At 43.2% G+C, this 12,129-nt stretch overlaps 1 protein-coding gene across 3 annotated transcripts in view; it reads left to right on the top strand.

Annotated features, from left to right (window-relative positions):
* Positions 1-12,129, top strand: part of arid4a (AT rich interactive domain 4A (RBP1-like)) — a 33,883-nt gene that overhangs the window by 13,991 nt on the left and 7,763 nt on the right. For all 3 annotated transcript variants that reach the window (XM_029125365.2, XM_029125367.2, XM_029125366.2), the window contains exons 12-19: positions 2,997-3,069; positions 7,655-7,749; positions 8,210-8,307; positions 9,413-9,689; positions 9,825-10,117; positions 10,872-11,042; positions 11,187-11,455; positions 11,597-11,665. In XM_029125365.2, the coding sequence (XP_028981198.2) occupies positions 2,997-3,069; positions 7,655-7,749; positions 8,210-8,307; positions 9,413-9,689; positions 9,825-10,117; positions 10,872-11,042; positions 11,187-11,455; positions 11,597-11,665 (1,345 nt within the window). The remainder of the gene's footprint in view (positions 1-2,996; positions 3,070-7,654; positions 7,750-8,209; positions 8,308-9,412; positions 9,690-9,824; positions 10,118-10,871; positions 11,043-11,186; positions 11,456-11,596; positions 11,666-12,129) is intronic.

Below are 12,129 nucleotides of genomic sequence, written 5' to 3'. Positions count from 1 at the left end.
GGACTCAAAGCGCAACTTATTGTCAATGACCGTCCCCAGGTATTTATAGTTCTCTACCTGATCCACAACCTTGTTGTTAATAAAAGCTGAAGGAAGAGACACAGGTGACTTGCCAAAGTTGATTTTATATTTCTTTGGTTTTGTTTACATTTAATGTTTAAAAAAAAAAGCAGTTTCACACCACTCAACAAAATCTGATAAAACAGGACCATACCCACAGTCTTTCTGACTTAGAAGTGAAACAATAAGAGTCGTCGGCAAACTTACCATCCTCTAAAACTGTTCATTAATTGCTTCATAGATTTATAACACAAACCCTCTCCAAAGCTAATGAGCAAAAGCACATTAACAACCAGAACATCACAATTCAGTTTCTTTATATTAGAAAAGTTCTCTTTATTAACTTCAGCTCTAACCATTTCTCAATATGCTCCACCATATAATATTCTTTACCTTGTATAGTATTATTAAAATAGCAATTAGTTTAATTGATATTGTACCCCAGGTAGTTCTTCCTTTGAAAATCTACACAATATACACTACACATTGCATATGTTAATTTTGAAGGCAAAATACGAAAACCGGAGGTCTTGTTGCTGCTGAATCCCTAGTGTTACCTGCATGACGCTAATCCATTGTAGCTATCGAGATGTGACATCTTGCCTTAGTGATGATCATTCGAGGCTTCATTACTGTTCTTCTAGCAGCAGGATATGCTAGCAGCGCTAACTCAGACTAACTAATAGCCATCATTGAGATATATAAGGCAATATATTTATCAATCTAGTCTGTCAGTCTAGTCTGTCATTTTATGTTTAATGTCCATTCCAAGGTTCTTGTATGTTCTTTTTTTACTGATTTAATTAACTATATGGCCTTTACTCGCCAAACATAACATCTACCAGCATTTGGCGCTTGGCGGGTGTTAATTTCGGACCCTGGTTGTCAACAGCCCAGTTGGGGCTGTTCTGAGAAATTAGAGCTGTTCCATGTGAGAAATTGCTAAGAAACTGAAGATATCATAACGCTGTGTACTGCTCCCTTCACAGAACCGCACAAACTGTCTCTAACCATTATAGAAAGAGGTGTATGAGGCTCTGGTGCACAACTAAGCAATACATTAGTGTCTAGTTTGAGAAACCAAATGAAAAAATGCTGGAGGAGTGCTTGACGCCATGGTGGAGGCAATATCATGGTCTGCTTTGGTGGCGCTGAAGTGGGAGACTTGTACAGGGTGAAAGGCATCTTGCAGATGGAAGGCTATCACTCCATTTTGCAACACCATGCCATACCCTGTGGACTGCGTTTGATTGGAGCCAATTTTCTTATGAAACAGGACAATGACCCAAAGCACAGCTCCAAACTATGAAATAACTATTTAGGGGAGAAGCAGTCAGCTGGTATTCTGTCTATAATGGAGTGTCCAGCACAGTCACCGGATCTCAACCTTATTGAGCTGTTGTGGGAGCAGCTTGACTGTATGATACGTGCCCATCAAGCCAATCTGACTTGTGGGAGGTGTTTCAGGAAGCATGGGGTGAAATCTCTTCAGATTACTTCAACAAATTGACAACTTGAATGCCAAATGTCTGCATGGATGTAATTGCTGCAAATGGAGGATTCTTTGAAGAACACTTATTTGAATTAAAAATCATTATTTCTAACCTTGTCACTGAGATTTTCTATTTTATTTTGCCATATTTTATATTCCGATTTAATTTGTTTTTTGAAAACGAAATTTTTAAGATGTAATTCACACACATCATAGCTTATATATGTAGTGATGGCCAAACAAGCCATCATTGAAATGTATAAGGCCATATAGTTAACAATCTAATCTGTAATAAAGAATAGACAAGAACAACATTGGAGTGGACATCAAACATAAAATGACAGACGAGATTGTTATATTGCCTATTATATCTCAATGATGGCTTTTATTTTGAAAAAGAAAATCTGAGTTAGCGCTGCTAGCATAATATCCTGCTGCTAGAAGAATGGTAATGAAGCCTCTAATGGCCATCACTATATATACGTCACTAGTATGTACATTCTTCTCTCGTTCCTCTATTTAAAACTTCATTTTAATCTGGCAGTGTTTCTTCTGTGGTAATTTATTGCATATGTACAGAGCCAGACATCTATAGCCCTGCATGCACTGTAAGTTACACAAACAACAGGGGTAATAGCTCACTGTGCTGTCAACTGTGTGCTATACATGTCTTGACTGTCAGCTAAACGTCTTTCGTTCATCAAGTACTCTGAAGACCGTTCTCTCAAACCACAGGGTTATTGAAAAGGAAAGGGTGACACTGAAAAATATAAAGAACAAACATTATTTCACTCCTAAATATATACTGTGTTAACATGAATAGAATTAACGCTTTTAGTCTATACCTTTTACACATGAATTATTCAACAAATGATTATGGCCAAACGTATGATCTTACTTTAACATATAGTCCATTACTATGCTTATTGGTTCCACAATGTGATTTAGATTGAGGTAATTCAACTTCTACCAGAGGGTTTGGTTGGTAAACGTCTTAATCAGAAATTGCTCTTTATAGATAATTTTTTTTAAACTGCATTTGTAAATGAACATCAGACATTAATACCTACTGACACTGCTGTGAGAGGCATAAGATTTTAACAGATGATGTAAAAACAACTGTTCTCCATGCTTTGAATAAGTACTTATTGACTTAAGGTCACTTAACCTTAAGGGAAATCTACTGAGGTAGAGAACCTTCTACTTAAAACGACAGGCACACAAAGTACTTTACACCATAACTGCAACATATCACTGACTCTAAGAATGCTTTGCAAACACATTTTTGGTGACATGTTGGTCTCTATTTACCTTTTTTTTTGTCATGAGACCTTGTCAAAACACCTTGTGATATTTTTTTTTTTATAAAAAAATGTATAACACGATGTCATTGGTTGATGCTGAGTTAGCTTATTTAAGGTTTATGTGTCTCCCTTGCCTGCAGCCTGAGGACGAGTCCGATCCGGAGGAGAGGGACCATTTCCTGCAGCAGCTCTATAAGTTCATGGAGGACCGAGGTGAGCCTCCCAAACAGCACCCTATTCCTTATGTGGTGCCCTATACCTGACTGGTGCATTCCTTCACTCCTTTCCCCAGTAGTCTCCAACTGACACATGGTGGACATCCACACCAAATCAGGGTTTGGAGTCTTGACATGGGTTGAATGAGTGCACGTCTCAGAGAGACGTGGAGACAGTTTAGGACTGTTGGCACTGACAGTCGTAAACGCGTGTGCACACACACACACACACACACACACACACACACACAATGGCTTTTACATTCTGACTGATACAAGTTGTTTTTGCAGACTGTATTAGCAGTGTTGTTTGTGGCTCTCAGTGGCGGGAGTTGAGACAATTTTCACGCAGGGGATGTAATATATAATGAATTAGGGTACCTATTGTTTTAATAGGTTAGCTGTTAAATAGTTGATTTATGTGCTTCAGAACCGAAAATGTTTGTCTTGACCAGTAATCAGCCCTGGCATGCAGACTGGTGTGTACAGATTAGTGACCAGAATGCCTTTAATTTCTCCTAGATTAGCTTTCCATTGATATTATAAATAAAAACACAGTTAGCAGTCTACTGCAGACATCTTTAACAGAACACTAGGTTATACCATTTCAGGGATCCTTTTCATACCCTAAAATGTCTAGAAAATCGCACTGCCTTAATTATGAAGGCATGAGAAAGATGTTTAGATATTTTGGTGAATATTATAAAATATTTGTGAAGAAATGAGGCCTACCCAGTTGGCAACCAGAACTGCCCTTCCAGGCAATATTCATGTGCCATTCAAACATCTCTTGTGTACAGGACTGCTGTATGATTTTGATGGTTTTAGACTCAAAGGAAGTGACAATATCCTTATCATGATTGATAAATGTTTGTGTAAAATACATTTTGCTTTTTGAAAAGCTTTGCTCTTTATGACTGCCTGATCACAAGCATTTTATTGCGGTTAAGTTTTATACATGTGAACATGTGAAAATTCTCCATCCACTTTGTCAGAAAACAATCTACCAGCCATTCATATTTTCTTCACCAGCAAAAAGTTTTTAGTTTGTCCCAGGTGCTGTGTGATTATTCCAGTATTAGACAGTAAGTCATTCTTTGACTAAAATCCATTATCCTGTTCCCTATAATAAACGGCACACTGTGTGCCAAGCTTATTTGACGTCATGCTCTCCTTTGAACAAGATTGTTCAACTAGTATGTTTATCAGCTAGTGATCGATGCACTATTCAGTTATCGCACAACTATCAGCCTGCAGCCTGTGTCCACCCAGTGATACCACCCAGTGATACCACCCAGTGATACCACCCAGTGATACCACCCAGTGATACCACCCAGTGATACCACCCAGTCGTAGGGAGGGAGGGCCAAGCTGCGGGTCAGAATATAGCACAGGACAAGACGAAAGACATTCATCTTCACAATGACTCTGGCTGTTACAAGAGATCATTTGAAACAAGGACCAAGAAGTTGTGCATCCAGAGATGGTGTTCTGCACACCAGTGTTGTTTTGTCTTTACTCCTCCTGTCTGACTCTCCGGTTAGCTTGCCTGATTCTTGTTGTCGTCCTTTAACCTCTCTCATCCACAGTGGTTGGTTACTGCACCATTCTCTGTAAACGCTAGATACTGTTGAGTGTCAGAAGCTCAGCCGGGAGGATGTTTCTGAGATCCTGGATCAGTCAGTTATGTAATTAATTTGCCCATTTTTCTAATTCAGTAGAATAGTGAACAAGGCATCAGTAAACATACTGTCCTTGGCTGCTGATGTTTTAACCATAGTACCAGTCTAACCATTGATCTCACAGTTTCATGGGGTTTTTAGGGCTTCCTGAGTTGTTTAATCGATTCCTGTCTATACTTGTGCCAATCAAGGTCATTTTGAAAATGCTCGCTCTCAACAGAAAGACGCATTATTCACCCATGTTTTGAAACAATATGCTACATTACCGAACCACATTCAGTTGCTTAATTGTAGGGATGCATCGATGTATCGGCCCACAATCAGTATCGGCCAATTGCTTTAAATTTCAGACTGTGCTTTCTGTGTTCATTTTACAGTGGCGGCACGGCACAGGACTGGTACAGAAATGACAAAATACTGACATTGTCTTATAAATATCGTCTATCGGTATCAGTAAAATAATTTTCTTATCGGCACATCCCTACTTTATAGTACATTAAAACAAAAAACATCACCACATTCTATTGTAATGATCATTCTCCGTAACATCCTACAAGCCATTTAATCATTCTAGCAGATGTGCATTTACATTCTTGTCAGTTATGCAGAATTGTCTGATGTTAACAACAGTGTTAATTTCCAAAATCATAAAGGATTGCCTTGACTTGGTTGTGAACTCGCAACCTATGTATGCAGAGACCGCCATTCTGACCACTGAGCTATGCGACAGCTGGATAAAGACACTGGTTAATGGACGTTTTAGCTCTCTGCATGTGACAATCAAGGACATTTTTAAAACGCCGGTCCTCAACAGTAAGACACATCATTCTCCCAAGTTATGTAAAAAATACAAATTGAAAGCATGGTAGGGCCAACTGATTGGCCTCTGACACACCTTTAAAACAGACAGAACCTGTTACACTGTCCCCCTTCCAATTTCAGTCCCCCCCCCCCCCCCCCCCCCACACACACACACACAGTGCATCTGGCAAAAGTGAAAATAGACCACAATACGGCATTACAACGACACCCCTGACATCTAACACTCGACTCATTCACTGCTATTTCAAGGAAAATAACCCATAGCATTTATTGGGGTGAACATGGCAATTGAATGAACGAAGATGTGCCCTCGGCAAGACATTATGTATGCTTGTATACCCCTACGTGTCTCAGTTGACCCCGGGAATCCATCTAAAATCACCCTACTAATACGGCCTGAGCTGCCGAGCTGTGTTTTGCACTGTTATCAGAGTTTGAGATGAGTGACTTGCATTGTGTGGATAGGTCCGTAAGGTACTGAAGTAGAGACTGTATCAATTCAGTTAGAAGATTGAAGGTATTTTCAGAGCAGGATGGGTCAAACATTTGTCCACCAATGGTTCATAACATTGTAATTCATTTTCTGACCCATTCATGCTGGATTTAGAAAATGTGGCCTCCTGGATACCTATTCATATGTTTGAACAGGAGATTGGTGCGTATTGGTGAATCATTAGAAAATTGTCTAGAAGGTCTGGTTCACCTCCTTCAGAGAGCCTCTGTCCAGGAGCCTGGTTTCTCAGTGTTGATCAGTGTCCGTGCTGTTGCAGAGCTGTCTGCCAGCGTTCTTCAGTTAGCTGCCAGTAGAATTCTTACATTCCATGTTACCAGTTTGAGAGTATTGTTTTATTTTGACAATAGATTGGAATGTCCCAATAGGTGTGTCATCCTATTCAGGAAGGTCTGAGTGAGAAACATTGATGCTGTGTCCTCTACGCCCTTCCCCTGTTGGGTTGAGCCCTGTGGGTCCTAAATGAAATGGGGTTCTGCCGAGAGCTGTTGCCGCTTGGGTCCCAGCTGCCGGCAAACATGACAGCCCTGGGCCTGGTGTTCAGACGTCTCAGAACTCTTGGTGCACACAATGACTGCTCCCTTAACCAGACATGGCAGATTGCGGATGCTGGTCTCACCGTGGCAGAGGCGGACACCTGCACACAGGATGTTAAGGGTCTTTTGTGTGGGCACGTCCCAAGGGCCCTTTTGAGATGGTGGAATCCTGGGACGCCCGGCACCTCTCCGTCAGTACTTGAGGCTGCCAGGGCTCCCGTTTATTCCGTGTACTCACCGGCACAGCGCCGACACGTTGCTTGTCCCTCAGGGTGTACTCCCCCTGCCCTTTGTCTTCCCAGACTGACCCACAAGGCAGTGGCGGGCCGGTGGCGAGGCGTGTCCACGTGTCGTGGACTGGCACATCACATCTCTGGGATCCCCTGCTGAGTTAGCCTGGGGCCGCGGAGACACCCAGTTACCTTAAGTTGTCTTGGCGAAGGAGAGGCTGCGTACTGGCATGAAAAAGTGTGTGCACAGAGCTGCTTCCCTGTTTACCGCAAGGACTTGAAGCCAGAGGGGTTGCAAGCAGGTGGGGAGTAGGCATGCACCTTCTAGCTGTTGCATCGGAGCGGTGATTCTCCAACCTCTCCTCAGGGGCATTCCATGTATTCAGACCATTTCAGAGCTAGCCACCTGATTGGCTGTTTCTGCTGATCATCAAGCTGTGGGTTAGTGAGTCGGTGTGTTAGTTCAGGGCTTTAACAATGTTGTGGAGCATCTGGTCTTTCCCCAAAGAGAGCTTTGAAAACCACTGCACTAGACACATCGGTACACCCTGTGGGCTTACTCTTGCTCTCTCTTTCTCTCACACACACACACACACACACACACACACACTTTCTCTCCCTGGCCTGGCTCAGGCTCTGAATGCCCCATCCATCCTCTGTTCAGGTTTTACTGCAGCTCGTCATTACGCAACGCATCCTTCTCAGTCATTCGATAGCCTATGAAATAAAAAGGATCCCAATGTCCTTAGACATACTGCTGCTTCTCCATGTGACGTCACCGCTCCTCTCGCCCTCTCCTCAGGGACGCCAATTAACAAGCCTCCCGTGCTCGGCTACAAGGATCTGAACCTCTTCAAGCTCTTCAGGCTGGTCTACCACCAGGGGGGCTGTGACAATGTGAGTGCATCTCATCTGTACAGCTAGAGCTCTCGTCTGCTACTCCCTCTCCCTCCCCCGGTTCCTCTTTCTCTCTCTCTCTCTCCCCCCCTCTCTCTCCCCCTCTCTCTAGTCATCCTCACTGCAGCGGCACGCAGGCAGACTGTCTGGTCTCATCGTCTAATGTGAACAATCTGTTCTCTCCAGCTTTGCCTCGCCTCTCTTCATTTGAGCAGGATTGCAGCATGTAGCTTTTTAGTGGACTGTCAAGGTCATGGAGGGGTGGTCTGGCTGGTGGTTTAACGTCAGCTGCCGTGAGGGCAAAGACGACAACAATGAGGCCTGAGCTCTGACTGAAACATTTGGACTGTTGCGCTGGATCAAGGGATGTTGATAGCATTTTGTCCACGTCTGTTGTGACTGCTCATAAAACGCCTAGCCGACATGATTGATTATTCATATGTTTTGTTGCTTCTTGCAGATTGAAAGCGGGTCTGTGTGGAAACAGATCTACATGGACCTTGGCATTCCCGTCCTAAACTCGGCTGCCTCCTACAATGTGAAGACTGCCTACAGAAAGTAGGTGTCTTTTTTGTTGTTTTTTTTCCCGCTGATGAGCTCTTTACCACGTGGTTTTCATCAAAACTTATTGCTGTAACACTGAACACCATTCAAACAGTATTGCTTTAAAGCTCTTGTGATCTTGCTGTGAAAAATGCATTGGATTAATATTACTATTTTGTGTGCTTCAAATGAGTCATTATGTAACCAAAGTGATGCTTTACATCAGCATTCACATCTTGAATTGCTGAGCAGATATTTAGATAATTAGATAAGCAGATATTTTAAATGATGGTTTCTTAACTAAGTATATAAATTCACAATTATAGCCACCAAAACCCAACCAAATGTGTTTCTTTTATCATCATAGGTGTATCTTTTAAGACGCATCTATGGCAGTGGATCAAAATATGGGCAGATTTCTGCTGAGGCACAACAAGCACAGTCCCCTAATTGGACCTGAATTTGTTTTTCCCATAGTGAATCTAAACCTGCCTTTTTACCAATTCCCAACATCCAGTCAGGGTGGTGTATTCATTCTGAACCATGTTCAGCGCTCATTACTGTTATTCAGTGCAATGTGTTTTCTACAGTGCCTGTATTTCAACGGCAAATGTCATGTGCTAGTGCTTGAATGTGTATGAATTCAATTCTTCCAGTGCTGGTTATAATCAAACGCTCTATTTGAGCTAACTAGCACTTGGGAGTTAATGTTATTTTTGGTTTTGTACTTGTTAAAGCTTTAATTATTCAAATATGCTGGTTGTGGCAGCCAACATGCTCTGAAATCGACGTGCCTATTTCCTCTAATGATTTGACTTTAAGTTGGACTTCATTTTCAACATATTGTACTACCACTGTGACAACTGAATAGAGATGGATACTTAGAAGGCCCCCTTGTCCTTGTAGGGTGAAGCCCTTTATGGGCTGCCATTACAGTTCTCCAAACCACTTCCTCCCCTCACTCCAAAGCTAATTTAGGAAACAAGTAGATTGGATGATGTAAACACCACAGCTGATATAAAATAAAGGTTGCACCCATTATACCCTAAAAACAGATGACTATGAAACAACTTCATAAAATCTGATCTAGAACTCGTGTGCTTATTCTGTGTTTGTGTAGGTACCTGTATGGTTTTGAGGAGTACTGTCGCTCCGCCTCCATCGTGTTCAGGACCATCCACCACAACGAGGCGTGTCCCGCCCCCCCAGCCCAAACAGAGCAGAAAGCCACACACCTCCCCGAGGCCAAGGACGAGGAGGAGGAGGAGGGCCAGGGCTCAGCCGCAACCATCAAGACAGAGCCTGCTACAGCCACCGAGGACGAGCCTGCTCTGGAGGAGCCCGGGTCAGAGAGCGACAGCGACAAAGAGGGCCGCAAAGATCTATCCTGTCATAGGGTGAGTAGGCGTTTCCAAACCTGGGTTGTCTGAGGGACGGAAGAAAGAGCTGTGAGCTGTAGGGAGATTGGCCTGCCAGCAGCCTGGGTTCCTCCGGCACAAACGTTAATCACTTGACACGATTCTCTGCTGTAGGGGAGAAGACGGTGCACCGTGACCCCGGTCAAAGCAGAGGTGAAGGAGCCCGCAAAGCTGGAGAAGATTAAAGAGGAGAAGGAGGAGCAGAGTGGTGTGGGGCTTGGGGAGCCTGGCGGAGAGGAGACAGGAGGTCAGAGAGACTGTATCAGGCCAGATGGAGGGGACAACCCGGGAAAGAGACGTAGCCGACGCCTAGAGGAGTCAGACAAAGAGTCTGAGGGAGATGGGGACGATGATGATGAAGATGATGAAGAGGATGAGGAGGATAGGGAGAGGAGAGTCCGAGAGAGGTAAGGTGGAATGTTAATGCACAATTTTAAGATGTCATGAGTTTATGTCACCTCCAGGCATGAAGTATATGTCCATCTCAAGTTCCTCCATTTTGTGATTGTCAGAAGCAGTAGCCGTTGAACTGAAGAGAATGTTGTGAATTTGGGAACATTAGCAGATGTAATGTCATACGTGGTTAACATGCTTGTCTTGTGATTCACCTTTAATGTTTGATCTGTTATTGGATGTGCTGCTATAGTGAGTCGCTCACGGCAGTGTTAAGCAGGAAGCAAACGGGTATTCCTTCTCCATTAATTATCTCGCAATGAACACCTGTTGCCAAATGTTATGCTGTTGTGTGAATGAATGAATGAGGCCTGTTTTCATTTTGGGAAATTGTAGTGCTTGTAGGACTGTCTGAAGAGTGTCTTCACTGAATTTAAGGGTCTTGTGGTGGCTCTAGTGAGCCCAAAGGTCTGTTGGAGGACTCGTTGATCATGAAGGGTTCTTAGGCCAGACTACTTTAGCAAAACAACGTTTAGGTTAGTTCCAGTTTTTTATTATGAAACAACCTTAAATATGCAAATTAGGCAAGATTCCGCATTCTGTGTATGGGAACAAGAATGGATTCTAGTTTTTTCTTACTCTCAGGGATTCCCTTTAACCTTGGCTCTAATTTGAGACGTGTGTGTATGTGTGTATGTGTGTGTGTGCCCGTGTGTGTGTGTGTGTGTGTGTGTGTGTGTGTGTGTGTGTGTGTGTGTGTGTGTGCAGGGGTGAGGGTGAGGAGGATGACTCTGAAGACTCTGTGACAGGGACTAAGGTGAAAGTTAAATACGGTCGAGGGAAGACCCAGAAGATCTACGAAGCCAACATCAAGAAGGCAGAGAACGATGATGCGGGAGATGTCCTCTATCTGGTCCACTACTACGGCTGGAACGTCAGGTAACCATGGGTAACGCCTCCGCTCTCAAACAGCTTGGAGACATGACGGGGACGGGATTTCATAGTGCAATCAGTGCGTTGTTTTTTTTAGGTGTATAGTCTGACGGAGCGTTAAGCGGTTGTGGTTTTATTTCGCTTACACAGGTATGATGAGTGGGTTAAAGCGGACCGGATCATCTGGCCTGTCGACAAGGGCGGAACAAAGAAGAACCAGAAAAAGAAAGTCAAGAACAAAGAAGATGGGGAGAGGGAGGAGGACAAGCAGGGGAAGCTGGGTGGGGTGAAGCGCGGACGTCCTCATCTCAGAACCACTCCCCCCAACACCAACCGCAGCGTCTCCAAGACCCCCAGCAGTGAGGGGCGCTCCAGCAGCAAGAGCAAATCCGAAGCGTCAGCCCTGCCCAACGGAGAGGGTAAGAGACATACCAAAACCCGGTGTTGGCAAATAATGTTCAGACTGTAATGGACTATATATGGACAGATTTGGTTGTATGACATGTCATAAAAGTAAATTGTGACCGCTCCATTCATTAAGTATGTCTGTCTGTGAACAGGCACTCCTCGTCGACGAACACGAAGAACGTCTGGGATGTATGACTCAGACAGAGATGCCAACTCCAATGGTAGGTCAACATACCTGGGAATGTAGATGCAGTATATCACTGGGGTAGGATAACTAGTAATCATTTCTTGCTGCATGAGGCCATGTTGTACCAAACACAGATACCATCATTATGAAAAAGTAATGGAATGTTATTTTTTTTCTTTGTGCTAAATTCCTAACATGCCAGAGAAAATTATTTTGAAACCATTTTTGCTGTCAACAAAAATACAATTTCTTAGTATGGAAAAATTTTATTGTCATGTTTCAGGAGACATTTTCAGTTCTGTTTTTTGACAGATTACTTTTCTGGTACTATATGAAATTCATGGTTAACTCGATTGCAAATTAGCCAGACCTTGAGTCAACAAAGCAGCCCCACACCAAAATGCCACCATCACCATGCTGTATGGTTGATAGGAGGTTCTTCTGTTCAAAGGCAGGGTTTCAGATAACTTTTCTGTCCAGACCACATCATTTTGATCT

This window comes from Esox lucius, chromosome 15, assembly GCF_011004845.1.
Source record: "Esox lucius isolate fEsoLuc1 chromosome 15, fEsoLuc1.pri, whole genome shotgun sequence".
Taxonomy (NCBI): domain Eukaryota; kingdom Metazoa; phylum Chordata; class Actinopteri; order Esociformes; family Esocidae; genus Esox; species Esox lucius.
This window is presented reverse-complemented; position numbering and strand designations above follow the sequence as displayed.